Genomic DNA, 14800 nt, shown 5'->3' on the forward strand with positions numbered 1-14800 from the left:
CAAAAACACCCATCGTCCCAGCCACCTTTCAGGCCGGGCGACCCTACAATAACAAACAGAAAACAACCCGACCAAAGAACCAAACTTGTTCCAAACTTCCGGCAGGCTGGGCGGGGACTAATCGCAAACTGCGCCCATGCCCGGGGAGGGGGGGGAGACCAGAGCGCAAAGCGACTCCCCACCCCGGAGCGCAGTGGGGCCAGCCCGGAGCGCGGGGAGGGGCGAAGGGAGCCAACCCACTGCCGGCTCTTGCATCAGCTGGGGAGCGGCCGCCCCACTCTGCCCCCGGCCCCGCTGGGGCGCCTATAAGAGGCTGCGGCGGCGGCAGCCGGGTTGCAGGCGGGGAGCGGCGGCGGCAGCATCGCTGGGCTCCTGCGCGGCCAGGGACGGTAAGTGGGGAGCGCGGGCGCCACGTGCTCCGGCCGGCCGGGGATGGTCCCGGTCCCGGTCCCGGTCTCCCCCCGGGGATCTCCGGCGGGACGCTGCGCCCTGCTGCCGGGCGGCGGCTCAAGCCCTGCTGGGTCGGGGATCCCGCGGGGGGAAACGACCCCTCTCCTGCCCGCCGGCCCCAGCCTCTCCGGGGAAGTTCTTCCCCCGCTCCCCTGGGGCGCTCCGGGGCCTGCAGCTCCGCTCCGGCGCATCGCGCTGAACCGAAACTACTGAACTGGCGCAGCTCGTGGAGCGGATGCGGCGAGTCCCGGCCCGTCCCCTGCCCCACGGGGCTCCCGTTTATCCCGCGCACACGCCGTGCGCGCTGGGGAAGGGGTGCTTGGGCCGCGCCGGTGTAGCCAAACCGCTCCAGCGTTTGTGTGTAGACGAGCCCCGCGTGGCTGCGCCCACCTGACAACGTACACGGCCGTCGCTGGGTCTCTGCCGGAGATTTGTGGCGCTTTCGATCGCTTCTCCCGGATACAGACGGTCCATTTCCCGCCCTCTGTAAATGACTTGTTTTAACAAAGGCCGCGCTTGGGGGGCAGGACTGTCTTTGTGCAGCGATAGAACTCCTCGCAAACGCGTCCCAAGGCTGCAGGGAGGCGCTGTAGTTGTGGCGGGCGGGGTGGCTTTTTGTTTGTTTGAATCGGGTGGTGGAATTGCTCTGGGTTTTATGGTCGATCGTTCCTCAGTTACAAAATTTAAATAGGAAATGGCGCCAAAGCACCATTTCCTTTCCACTGCGGAGATGGTGCAAGATGATAGAACTGTGCATCTGCCCAGACTCTGTTACCACTGTAACGAGAAATAAGTTGCCTGCTCTCCCATCTACCTGCTGGAAGGAGTGAGCTGTGGGGGCTGTCAGCCCCAGCCGCTGAGAGGTTTTCCTGCTCTCCCCATGGCTAGAGTACACCTTGTTCTGGAAGGGTATCTATAACTGGGACTTCTTTTGTTTTCCTCCGTTCTCTAGATCCGTCATCATGTCTGTGTCACACAGTTCCAAGCTGAACAAGGTGGTCAGGGACCAGTACATGAGGCTTCCCCAAGGGGGCAGGGTCCTGGTGACTTACGTATGGATTGACGGGAGTGGAGAAGGAGTCCGCTGTAAAACTCGGACCATGGACCAGGAACCAAAGTGCATAGAAGGTAATGCTGGGCCTGTCAGCTGTTTGGAGCAGTCACCCTCTTGTGTCTGTACATGGAGCAAAATATAGAAGCCAAGAGTTTTAGATGCAAGGCCTGTAACACTAGTAACATTATATGAGGAGCTGCTGTATGTTTGTTTGATTCATTTGGTGGCATAATGCACAGAACAGATCTCTTTTCCCTGCGGATTATACAAAGTAAACTAACAGGGTTGCGGATGTATGTGAGGTGATATGGTAACTAGCCAGCCTTCTCCAGGATGATCGTGTTTGCTATCAATCTCTCTGTCATCGATGCTAGGATGGTGAGGGGGCAGCATTCTTACCTCTTAAGAGCAGGGGTCATTTCCAAGAAGCATGTTTAAATGGGATTCCATCAAAAGTGGTTTTTAATGGGATTTGGCTAGATGCTGTGGCTACAGAGCCAAAGGCCTGGAGGCCAAACCTCTAGTTTGTGCGGCACCTCTATGGCTGGAATGGAGATGATAACCCTGTCGGGGGCGTGAGTCCCTAAAAATGCTGTGAGCTGTTTGAAGGCTAAATCTACTCTCTTTGAACCATCAAAGAGGTTAAGGGGAGTTATTGTGGGGGTGCTCCTGCACCCCCAGTTCTAGCATCTATGGCTGTTGCTGGATTTGTGTTCCCTTCATGGTCAGTGATGGAAGTAGTAGCTACAGGACTGGGCTTTATCTAGATACAGGAGAGTCAAAAGCTTCCTGGATTTCCTTTTGAAGCAGTTTTCAGTGGCATGTTGCGGAGTATCTCCTCCTTGGGCTCTTGATTGCTCTCTTCTTAAAATTCTTGAACATGTAACGTGATCAAATGAGGGGATTTTTATTCTTAGGGATTTGTCCTTTTCCTCTTGCTCCTAGATGTCCCAGAATGGAATTTCGATGGATCCAGTACAGACCAAGCCGAAGGCTCCAACAGCGATATGTTCTTGATACCAGTCAGGATGTTCCGAGACCCCTTCTGTCTGGACCCTAACAAGCTAGTGTTGTGTGAAGTCCTGAAATACAACAGAAAACATGCAGGTGAGGTTCCTGTCTGTCTGCCCTGTCCTAAACTGGTTGTTACCAGAGCCAGTGTGTTACCAAACAGACACACCAGCTAAGTGCCATCGGCATCAAAATATTAGGGCCTTGTTCTCAGAAGAGCTGAGCACCCCCCATGCCACTTGAAGTCAATGGGAAGTTGCATGTGCTAATCAGTGACTGAGCTATAAGTGTGTTTTGCAATTAGCCTAGGCATGCAAAAACCCCCTCGCTGGTGCTGGTTATCTGCAGGAACCAATCTTAGCAGGTGTTGGAAGGACCAGGAGAATTCTATTGAGTAGTCAAAAAGTAGCTAATGTTCTGCTTGCATCTGTCGGCAGAGGTCACCGCACTCCTCGTAGACCAGGTCAGCACCAAGTAATTTTAACCTGTAGTCCCAAATATACAATCTCCCTGAATACTTACTGTCACCAGATTTCTAGAATGGAGCATATTGAACATTAAGACAGAAACTTGGCAGTTAGGGTTTAAAAACATAGAAATGATTGTGGAATTAAAGTGTATTTTAAATAAAAACCAATATGCCAGTAAGCCAAGCTCGGTTAAGGTACCTGGAACCTTAGCTCCGCACCACCCATGCTTCCTTCCTCTTGCCGCTGGAAAGCTCCACTTTAGTGGCTTTGAGAAAGGAAATCTGCATCTCGTGTGTTGCTTCTCTGACTTCCAGCAGTTTGATCTTCTCTCCTATGATATCTGTATCCTTGATCCTGGCCGATAGCCGGGTACAGTCACCTGTCAGGCGCACAGCAGGCCTGCATGTTCAGGATGATTGTGGAGAAGCTGATTGATTCCTGACCTTGTCTAAAGTGATCTCGGATCATTGTTGAGAGTGAATGAGGTGTAGTTATGAATGAGGAGTCTCCTGGCTCCCGTGAGGGCAAAGGAGGGTCAGGTGATCCCCTGCATGTGGGGACTACATGTTGGTATGCAAAGCTTTCTCTGAGCTGGTGGAGGTCTGAGGGATGTGGTGGCCCAAGATAGGGTTGGTTGGTTGTAAAAACACTAAGACTCTGGCATTTCACTTTGTGTGAAGTATCGTAGTCTAAATTCTGACTTCTGGACTTAGAAAAAATAATTATTGTGTTGTCAATTACCTTTAAGAATTGCCCTACTTTTTGAGACACCCGTCTAATAGGAGCATGCAGGCTTGAAGCTCAGTCTGTAAATTCATGTTGGTGGGTTCTCTAAGTTAGTTCTTGTAACATACATAAGGTAATCATCAAGTGATCCATTCCCAGCTTCTGGCAAACAGAGGCTAGGGACACCTATCAAGCAGTAATACAGCTCTGAGAGGCAACTGTCGTGATCTCAGATGACTGAATGTATGGCTTAAAATAATCAAAAAGGTATTTAAATCCATGCACTTGGCTGTATTCTGTCAAACAGGGAGGTTATCCATGTTAGTGTTTAAGGCAATATGGTTTAATATGAGACCTTCCTTATCACTTGAATCAAGGGGCGTTTGGCTTGATAAATGAAGGCAGCGCTTTTCTGGCAAAAGTATCGTGTCATGCACTACAAATTTCCTGTGGTTACAATATTTTGTTTCATTAAATTAGCCAACCATCCTCTACAGATAAAGGAATCAGCTGATTCATAGCAGCTAGCCTGGGGCTCAACTGTATCTTTAAAGCAGTGGCTCGTTTTGGGGTTGAACTGGAGTCAGATTCTCCCCCAACAAGCTTCAGAAACAGACATTGTCTCCTGAAGCTCTTGTTTAAATGCCTCTATTGGAACAAGTTCCTGATCCTGGTAGAGCTAAAGAGATTCAAAGGGGAATATGGTAGTCGGCACTTACCTCTTACCCAGTGAATGCCAATCCCTGAACTGACTTTTCTCTGAAGGTGCCCAGCTTACGTAGTTAGAGGGTCTCTTCATTTTTCTCTCCACCCTATAAATGTTCGAAGTGGGACCTTTAAAAGAAAATGTTGCTGGTGCTTTGTCGTTTACAAATCCCTGGGGTTTGTCGCAGCAGCATTTGGGTCTCTTCAATGAGCACTGTAGGTAAAAGTGCAACTTCTTGCCTGCAGGCTCCCATTCTCTGTGACAGGGAAAACCTGTTTCATTTCCTTCTTTTCCCCTTTACCTGGATTCTTCCGTTCCGGGTCTCACTTGGGCCACCAGTATCTTCGGGACTGTTCTGATGGGTTTCTGTGCCACTCCCATGAGGGAGAAAGCCAGATAGACTAGCCCAGTGTTCAGTCAGCTCTTCAAGCTGTCAGCCAGCTCGGATGCTGGCCCAGGGGCAGTGAGGTGGAAAGAGAGCTCAGGAAAGCTTAGTTGGGACACGTACGTAGGGTGGGAAGATGGACCCCTTCTGATTAAGGGACTGTATCCATCTGTAAAATGGGAAGACTACTTGCCTACCACTGGTGGTGGTCTAAATCCATACCTACTTGGCAGATGGCCAGATACTGTGGTGATGGGGTGGGGGGAGGCAGTGGGATATATGGCTACTTAGATGTTTATGGATTTTTTGCATCAATTTTAATGGGCAGGGGGTTAAATCTGCACTTTGTATATAAAATTACACACCCTTTGAAATCAAGCACTGTTGTCTTCCTCCAATGCTAAAGCAAATGGTGGGTGAGCAGAGAACATTTTATTCAGGGATAGAGGGAGATGACCTTGTGTAACCAGTTACTTTCCTTATTCCCTTTCCCGCTGTTGAACACATCTTGTGTTGGTCTGGATTTATCGGCCTCTCAGCCCAGCTTTTCCAGGGCCATCCTAGTCCTATCTTTGAGACAAGTCTGTCGCCATGCAAACTAATAGTGTCATGAATTCATAATGACAATATTGGTTGCAGATTCCCAGCAGAGAGAGGGTGGCGGGAGGAGAACCCTCTATAGCTCATAGAGGGCCATGCAAGGAAAAGTATCTTCCCCAGTAAGAGAGGCCCTCAAGTGAAGGGCTGAATGAAATGCTGGAGGGTTCTGATCCCCAGGTTATGTGTTTCAGGTCTAATTAAGGAATTTCTCTTCTCTCCAGAAACTAACTTGAGGAACACATGTAAAAAGGTCATGGACTTGGTTAAGGACAGCCACCCGTGGTTTGGAATGGAGCAAGAGTACACGCTGTTAGGCATCAATGGACACCCATACGGCTGGCCTGATAATGGGTTCCCAGGTCCACAAGGTAAGAGCTAGACTCTCCTGCCCCTGAATGTCCTCCCCCCACTAGTATTCCCAGAGTCCTGCTAGCTAGCGCAGTGCTACCCAACTCCTGTACCTCTTCTTCGACGAAAGGACTGACTTCACAAGGTGCAGTTCCCATTGACCTCTATAGTCACAGGATCAGTGCTAAGCCCTACGCAGTTCATGACTTGGGCTCCAATCCTGCAATGAGAACCATGTGGGCAGAGCCTCATAGTCTGTGTGGGTGCAGGTGTGCGTGCGCACACACACATTATATACATATATATATATATATATATATATATATATATACACACACTCCCCAATGCAGTTCTCATGGCAGGACCTACATCCAAGGCTGTTTTCACTTGCTGGATTAGTGAAGCCTAGCAAAAAAGCTCTTCCATCCCAAGTAGTCCTGCTGGGTGGATGACCTTGGCTGGCTTAATTCAGCTGCTGTTCTCACTTCAGACAACCAGAACTCCTGAAGGTGTTGATTCAGCCATGGGCTTCTCCCCTGAATCACCCTAGCAATTAGCATTCTAGGCAAATGGATGCAGCTTTTTCCTGAAACTTAAATTACAGGCAGCACTGTGCCAAGTTCAGCTAAGTACCAGTGGCACACCTGTGTATTGTGTGACCTGCAGGTCACGTGACCTGCAGTGGTACCACTCTCCTGACACTGCCTGAGATTACACAAACTTTTCCATTCTAGAACTTGTTTGTCGAGGGTTGAAGAACTTGGCTGGGGAAAAAAATGTGCAGGTGGTTATTAATATAAAGACTGGCCATGTGAAGGCTGGACACTCCAGCAAATTCCCCCACCCCCGGCACACAAACTGGTTCGGCTGCCTAGACTGGATTGTGGGGGGGTAGTGACGCTAGAGGGTTTTGTTCTTTTCTTTAAGATCCCCCTGACTGGGGTTGATTCTCAACATCTCTGTTTTTCCCTCTGAGTTTGTACTGCAGAGCTAACTGCCTCTGTTGAAGGAGGGAAACCTGTAGCAAACTGCAGCGGGTTAACACTCAGTCTGGTTCCAAGTTTGTTGCAATAAGCACAGGCAACAGTAGCTGTCAGAACTATCTCAAAAAGCCAGCCTTAGCGTTCGGGGTAGAGTTCATTGTAATGGAGCAGTTCGTCACTTCCTTTCTTCCAGCAGAGAGCCTGCACAAACGAACTGCTCCCAATTAAATAGAGGCTTTCCCTGTGTGGGGGTGGCAGGAACTAAGTACTAAGGAATGCAATAGCTAGAGTATAAATGAGGTTTGTGGGGAAATGGAGGCTTCATCCGAGTTTACTGTGGGAATACTGGGGAACACCTGAGACTAAATGGCCCAGAGTGCTGGGAATGGGTTATGGAGCTCTTCCTTTCCTAACTGCTGTTCCAATCTGTCCCCTCGCTGGTCGTGTCCACCGAACAGCTCTCACCTGGAGCAGCTTTTGGTCTCAATACCTTTCCCATAGGATGGGCAGGTGTCCACACAACAGTTGGTCGTGTTGCTGGCACCCTAGCAGAGGCCAACAATTGGATGTGCCAGGGAGATTGAACTGCTCTCGCTCCTAGACGAAGTCCCTTCAGCTCAGTCTGGAGCCGCGCTGGGGAAGCCATGGCATCTCCGGGGCTGTTGGGGCTCTTGTGCTGGAAGGAGAGCCCTGGGGACGTCTCCGAGTTCTAAATGCACGCTAGAAGATAAGCGTGTGGGATGGGAAATGAAGGGGCACTGCTCCTCCCTTGAGCTTGCCTTGGTTGGTGACGTGGTGTCTTGTGTCTCCCTTCTAGGGCCTTATTACTGTGGGGTTGGAGCAGACAAGGTATACGGGCGAGATATTGTCGAGTCCCACTACAAGGCGTGCATCTATGCCGGGGTGAAGATATGTGGCACCAACGCTGAGGTCATGCCCTCCCAGGTATGTACGGAAGGAGCATTTCTCATTTGCCCTGTCAAGGGAGCATTCATTGAAGCAGGAAGCTGGCGGGGAGTTGGAATACTTACCTGGCAATGCCCCGAGCATTGGCTCTGCAGTGCTCTCCCTGGGGATCTGGTTCTTCCAGTCTCCAGCTTCCCTCTGCCCCACTTACTCACAGCAGTTGCAGCACCTGACCTCTTGCCCAGTACCGAAGAGAGCTGTCTGCCCTGAGTATCTGTGGTCTTCAGCAAATCTACATGGAAAGGAGAAATTAGCTCCTTCTCCAACCAGGGGCACTGGGTTCTTCTGGAGAACTTGGTCTCCAGTGCTGAAAGGTGGAAGCAGGGGTTTCCGAAGTCACTGTGCAGACTAGATTCCTCCTTGCCACTGAGTCGCGTGACCTCCTACAGCTAAGGCTTGGTCTCCAAGAGAAAGCTGCACCAACTTCACTGAAGGTGACTTTTAAACTAGTGCCAGCCCTGAATGGACACTCCTGTTTCAGATTAGCTCACGTTAATTCCGCATGAGAGGGTTGCACCCATTTTTAAAATCACACCTTAAGTCAAACCAGTGCGACTTTCCCATGTGGACAAGGCCTAGCGTCTTGGCGCACGCAGGAGGAGTTGTTTGGAGTTTTTGTTTGTGTTTTTTTTCACCCCCATCACTGCTGTCTGTGGAATAGGGCTGAGGGTTATTGGCAAGGCAGGGAGGAGGGAAGATCTGACACTGGCTGTACCCGCTCGGGCTAAGTGGAGGGTTTTACTGCAGTGTTCGCCCTACACCTTAACGAGCCCTGAATTGATTCTAACCCGCAATGAAGTGAGACCTCCTAAGCTCCTTGGTCCACTTCCTTCCATGTCGTGCACTTGATCCTTGCTAGGCTGGGTGATACCTACAGATGCTATAAAGTTGCCTCTGAAAGGCATCAGATGACGGAAGCCTCTGCTTAGCCATCCCGGGTGGAGCAGCCTCTGCCTGCACATTGGCAGGAGCCGGATGATTAAACCCTTGATAAATAGCTCACTGGCGTGCGTGCTGGAACACTGGTCAGGAGTCTGCCATGATCGACTGAGTCAAAAGCAAATGGCTAAGGGAGAAACCCAAACCTTAGCGTTAATGCTTGTCTTTCCCCTTCTAGTGGGAATTCCAGGTCGGGCCTTGTGAAGGCATCGAGATGGGAGATCACCTGTGGATGGCAAGGTTCATCTTGCACCGCGTCTGTGAAGACTTTGGGGTCGTGGCCACGTTAGACCCCAAACCCATGACTGGCAACTGGAACGGAGCTGGGTGCCACACCAATTACAGCACAGAAGACATGAGGAAGGAGGGCGGTCTCAAGTGAGTGAATGAGCCTGTCTGGGGGCATTGTGGTTAGTAGCCCCTTTCTGAGGGGCTTTCTGACATGGCTTCTAGAGAATGGGTGAAATCCCTCCCCACAGCCCGTGCACAGGGTCCGCATGAGGCAGACAGAAAACTGGTTTTGTAGTTTTGCAGCCAAAAGGGACCATTGGATCATCTAGTGCAGTGGTGCCCAACCTTATTACACATGATGGTCACATAAATCTAAGCACAACCTGGTGTGGGTCAAACAGATTCTACATATTTTAATAAGATTTAAAGTCCCCTTTGTTGATTCGTGTTTTAAGTTTGGCTTGTTTTTTATGTATTTAGATAGACAATACTATCCGTAGAAACAACCTATTTAAAAACAAATAAAGAAATCCATGCATAAAATTTGCACACAACAATAAAATTCTAATGAATCGTCCGTTAGTATGTTGTGTTGAAGCCGGTCACAGGCTTCATGAAATGCTCTGGTGGGCCGTAAGTTGGGCACCCCTGATCTAGTGTGAGCTGCATAACACAGGCCATTGAATTTCATCCGGATACCCAATGTAGGGCCCAGTGACTTCAGTCAAACTAAGACACTTTGGTTCTCTGAAGACCACAGTTGTGTGCCCCAGACAGAGAACAGGCGAGACCGAGGTGCGACCTGTCCCTGACACCCTGCCTGTGTGTCTTGCTTGAGTAATGGCATTTGGCAGGATTCTCAGTCACGTTCACACCCCACACTCGGAGTCCTTATTTTCAACACAATCTCTTTATTGCTTGTATTGCGGTAGTGCCTGGGAGCCCCCGCCATGGCCCAGGGTTCCACTGGGCAACATGATGCATATCAGTGTTTTAAACTGTTCCTCTCCTTGTTGGTTAGATGTATTGAAGCTGCCATTGAGAAGCTAAGCAAGCGACACAACTACCACATCTGTGTGTACGACCCCAGAGGGGGCAGGGACAACTCCAGGCGACTGACCGGGCACCACGAGACTTCAAGCATCTTTGAGTTCTCTGCCGGCGTGGCCAACCGAGGGGCCAGCATCCGTATCCCCCGCCAAGTCGGCCAGGATGGCTGTGGCTACTTCGAGGACCGCCGACCTGCAGCCAACTGTGACCCGTATGCTGTCACAGAGGCCATTGTGAGGACGACGTGTCTCAATGAGACAGGGATGCAAACGACAGACTATGCAGACAAATGAGGCCTTGAAGAGGGTGGGGGTTTTGATTCTAACCTAGTGTCTCATGTGGGTTTTATGAACGTGTGACCTGGTCAGCTGTAAAGTCCAGACTCTTTAGAACTTTGCTTCTGGTCTTGTGAAATGGTGGCTTAGAAAAATATTTGTAGCTGTATTTGTGGGGGGAGGGAGAATCTATATAGTTCTCAGCCAAACTCCTGGTTTTAGATCACACATGAGGGCTTTAAAACTTGGATTTAATTTTTTTAATTGACTTTATACTGTGATGTACATAGACTCCTATGTAAAAGCTGCTGACTTTGTTCGCTCCCCCAGCCCTCTTCTTCCCTCTCCACCTCCTTGCCCCCTGCCATGTTTGTATTGTCAGGTAACAATAAATAGTCTTATTGGCTGATATGTCAGCTGCTCTCTGCTATAAATAAGGTTTTTTGCATTTTTTTATAGTTTCTCCACAGATTTAACTCTGAGATCACTTAATCTACCACTGATAGGCAGCCACCCATAGGGTGAGACGTGGCAGCTGTGCAGTGGTGATGGCCCTAAGGAATAGTTCTGGTTAGGAAACTTGGCGGGGGAGAAGATACCTCTTCCAAGCAAAACTGCTGACTGATGGGGAATGTAGATAGCCGTATGTGGCTGCCTGAGATGGAATTTGGCCAAGATAATGAAGCAACCTTGAAGATAAGTGTTGTTGGATCCTTAATGATCGGGGTGGTCAGGACCTTTAGTTGCCTTTCTTGGCTGAAAGGCACCAGTAGAGATCCATGCTGGGGTGTTGGTCCTACAAACCTTCAATAACTGCTTCCTGCAGCACCTCTATTCCCTGAGGGCTGCTGGACAAGGCCTGACCCTGCTTACCATGGACAGGACACCTGGTGGGATCACTGCACAATGTGGCCTGACAAGAGCAATGAAGTCTAGTGGGACACTTGCTGTATCTCAAACCTTGGTGACTACTTGGATTATTGCTTGCGACCCACCACCATGCCTGCGGCTGCTGGAAAATTACTCGAGGCAGGAGGTGTCTAACCTGCGTGAATGGGATTGCATCCTGGTCCAAGAGAAGATATTGCTTCCTGTCTGCTCTCCTGGGGGAACAAGACCAAGACCAATGTGGGTCCGTCCCCTGTCCCAACCCAGTAGCTCCTCACCCCCCAAATTTGGCAGAGCCTTGTGGACTTCTTCCTCCCCTGCCTCCCCATTTTTTAACTCTGCTTTTACCCACCTTTGTGGTCCTCTGGCAGCAACCGTCCTTTATGCTGACCAGTGGATGGCCTTATGTCCATGCTGCTTGTGAATGAGCCCCAGCACACAGCTCACGCGGGCTGCCCAGACAATGGTATGCATGGACACGCCTAGCAAGTGATACTGATGTCCCTACTCTGGCTGCATGCCATATGTCCCCTAGGTGTTTAGCATGGTTTTGATCAGCCAGGGCTGTCCTGAGTAGAGGCCCCTACTAGCCTGTTGCCCCATGGAGCAAGATGCTTGGGCTGTGGGAATCAGGTCTGGGTCTCTAGTACAGTAGTGCACCAGGCTATCTCCTTGGAAGGAAGCAAGAGTTTTTTTGCAGTTTTCTCCCTACTGCACGGGGTTCTGTTGCTATGGGCCCCATAACGGCCCCCTTCCAGTCTGGATCATTACTGCATATTGTCAGTGCAGTGTGCACAGGGTCTGTGCATCCTACTTGCATCCCTAAACCAGGCTGGGCAGTGGGGGACCGCCTTGCCCTGACGCCGGAAGCTGAAAGCCATCCACCTTCGCCGTGATTCTCCGAAAGACAAACAGCTCGCGCAGCCTGAGCAAACATGGCTGGGACGGGCTGAGCAGCTGGCAGGTGCTTACACAGCAGGGTGCGGCCGGCTGACTCAGCAGCCAGCCCCGTGGCCTGATTCCTAAGTCTCCTAGTTAATGGTGCAGGGCTCCTTTTACAGCGAGACTCAGACTCCGTTTAACAGGGCCTGAAGCATCCAAAGGAGCCCTGGTAAGCGGTCTCTCGGGGGCTGCTTGTGCGCCCACCTGTGCTACTCACGTGTGTGATTTAGGCATTTCTAGGGGTGAGGAAGAGGTGTGGACCCATCACTCTGAGCTTTGTCATGTCATTGACACCCCTGGCTTAAATGCATAAATGTTACAGCTGGGGAAAGTCCTATTAACTCCTCACCATCAAGGTAGGTTCTGCCCTACCCTCCATTAAGGAAATTCGGGCCAGGCCCTGGGGTTTGGCTCAAAGCAATCGTTACCAGGCTGCCTGGGGCTTGAGTCCTACAGCGTTTATTGACACAGGGCAGGTTTAAAGCCTGAGCAGGATCATCTCACTGCATGGGAGTTGGACGCCCATCACTGGCTCAGCTGGTTGGAGGGTTAGCGTTAGACTATGGGCGAGTGCCCGGAGGGCCCCCCTGGCTGAAGGGCAAGCCAATTGCCATAGGATGCCTAAGGCATCCAACAACCTTGCTCCAAATGGCTGCCTCCTTTGAAGGGCTGGGCACGGGAAAAGCAGATCTGAGGTAGGTGATGAATGCAAATGTATGACACATACTTCTCTGTGGGCTGATCTGAGTGGCTCATAGTAGACCGGCAATAAAAATTTGCACACCTAGAATGATGCAGCTTTAAGCACCCACCACAGATCAGCTTTTTTTTTAATTTTGCAGAACTGAAGTGTCTCTGCTTAAAGATACTAAGTTTCTAGCCAGGCCAGTTGTGAAGGAAACCCTGAGTGTGCAGGATGCATGCAGGGCTCCCATAAAGCTTATCTGTGCCATAACTGTGGCAGAGAACGCAGTTACAACACAAGCCGTCCTGGCCTTGAGTAAGATACACTTTTAGCAGTGAGGGGACCTCCCTGTGTCTCCAAAGAGCCTCACCGCCTTGCTCGGGCCAAGGAGGTAGCACGCTGTAAGGGCATGGTACAAAACCCAGGGCTTCTGCACATCCAAGTGATATGGGAACCAGAAACCAGCAAACCCACCTGTCCAAATGACAGGCCATTGCAAGCCACCTTACAGAACTGCTGCGTGCTCCTGGGATTTCTAAACAGGGCCGGCTTTAGGAACTGCGAGGTTCAATTCGGCGGCGGTCCAGGTCTTCGGCGGCACTTTGGGGGCGGGTCCTACGCGCTCTGGGTCTTCTGCGGCACTGAAGGAGCCACCGCCGAAATGCTGTCGAAGACCCGGACCACTGCTGGGTGAGTGAAAATTAAAAAGGCATTCTTCCTTAGGGTGCGGGGCCCTCTTAGGTATGAGTGCGGGGCCTGGATTGGGAGAATCAGCCTAAAGCCGGCCCTGTTTCTAATACTGGATCCAGTCACCACTGACTGCTTCATCCTTGAATATCTTTTGGTGACTCTGTGTCTGGTAACTAAGAGCCTGATTTTGCTCTTGTGCTCATGTAAATCAGGAGACATTCCCTTGGAGTGGAGGGCGTGACACCAGTCCACAGCTATGAAGTGGGCTCTACTAAGAAACCTGGCACAGCCTGCTACAGTCAGAAATACAAAAACTCTGTGGCTGTGCAAAAATTTCCTGTGGGCTCTGAACATAACAGAAGCACCCAAGGGCCAAATACTGCTTGGAGTAAATTTAGAATAAATGCACTGAAGAACCTTGGTCTGCCTGACAACAGAAGCTGCCAGCGAGGGTGTGGTGAAAGTGACACTACCAGAATTTCCCATTACTAATTTTTTGTAACTTCCTAACGAGAAAGGGCAAATATGAGTATAACGTTCCCACCTTGGCAGCATGCAACGCTGGGCTAATGGGGAAGGGATTGTTATTGAATGCTATTTACTTTTGGGAAAATGAATAAAGAAATGTAAGCAGGGAACAGAGAGGTTCTTTATAATCACGTCTCTGGCTGGCCACTCACCAGCCGCTTTCAGAGAGAACACTTGGGAAAGCAAGTTCATCCAACATTGTTATACTCCCTGTGTTAAGCTTTTGGGGCGGGGGGGGGAGGCACTAAACACACACAGACTTATTTTTCAAAGGGACATCGAGCTGTTTTGCAAGTTCCCTCCACTCATTGTCACATCAACACAGTCCCTAGTGGATTTTATTTGCCACAATACCCCTGTGAGCGAGGGAAGCATTATGCCCCTTGTATAACTGGGAAACTGAGGCACAGAAAAGATTCAGTGACTTATCCTACAGGGGGTTTGTGGCTGAGATAGGAATTGAACCCAAGTCTTCTGAAGCCCATACGGGTCCTTGATCCGCTAGACCAACCTGCTCCTATGGAGAGCTACTGGTAGCTTAGGCACAGATCCTCAAAAGTAGTTCGGCACCTCTCTCTCATTGATTTCAATGGCAGTTAGGCACCGAAATACTTCTGAGGACCTGGCCCGTACCTGGTATTTGTGCCTTTGAAAATCTTCCCAGAGATGTTATGTTCTAGCATGTGGTTTTGGTCCAAAAAATGGCCGGAAGAACTGATGGTGAAATGGTCCCCCGGACCCCAAGAGATCTCCACCCCCATGGCCGGGCACTACAGACGTTTGAGGGAGCCATTGCCAGGACACCAATGGCATGAAATGTCCTGTGCAAGGCTTTACGCACAGCCACACAGCAAACCTGGGTTGGGGCGTGTG

At 50.4% G+C, this 14800-nt stretch overlaps 1 protein-coding gene across 1 annotated transcript; it reads left to right on the forward strand.

Moving 5' to 3' along the window:
- The first annotated feature begins 282 nt into the window (after window positions 1-282).
- LOC117889564 (glutamine synthetase) lies at window positions 283-10628 on the forward strand. Its single transcript, XM_034793953.1, has 7 exons — window positions 283-389; window positions 1403-1578; window positions 2450-2611; window positions 5624-5770; window positions 7551-7678; window positions 8817-9016; window positions 9891-10628. The coding sequence occupies exons 2-7, from the start codon at window positions 1413-1415 to the stop codon at window positions 10210-10212; spliced, it is 1125 nt and encodes a 374-aa protein (XP_034649844.1). The 5' UTR covers window positions 283-389; window positions 1403-1412; the 3' UTR covers window positions 10213-10628.
- Window positions 10629-14800: the final 4172 nt, after the last annotated feature.

The sequence above is a fragment of the Trachemys scripta genome, chromosome 17, assembly GCF_013100865.1.
Source record: "Trachemys scripta elegans isolate TJP31775 chromosome 17, CAS_Tse_1.0, whole genome shotgun sequence".
Taxonomy (NCBI): domain Eukaryota; kingdom Metazoa; phylum Chordata; order Testudines; family Emydidae; genus Trachemys; species Trachemys scripta.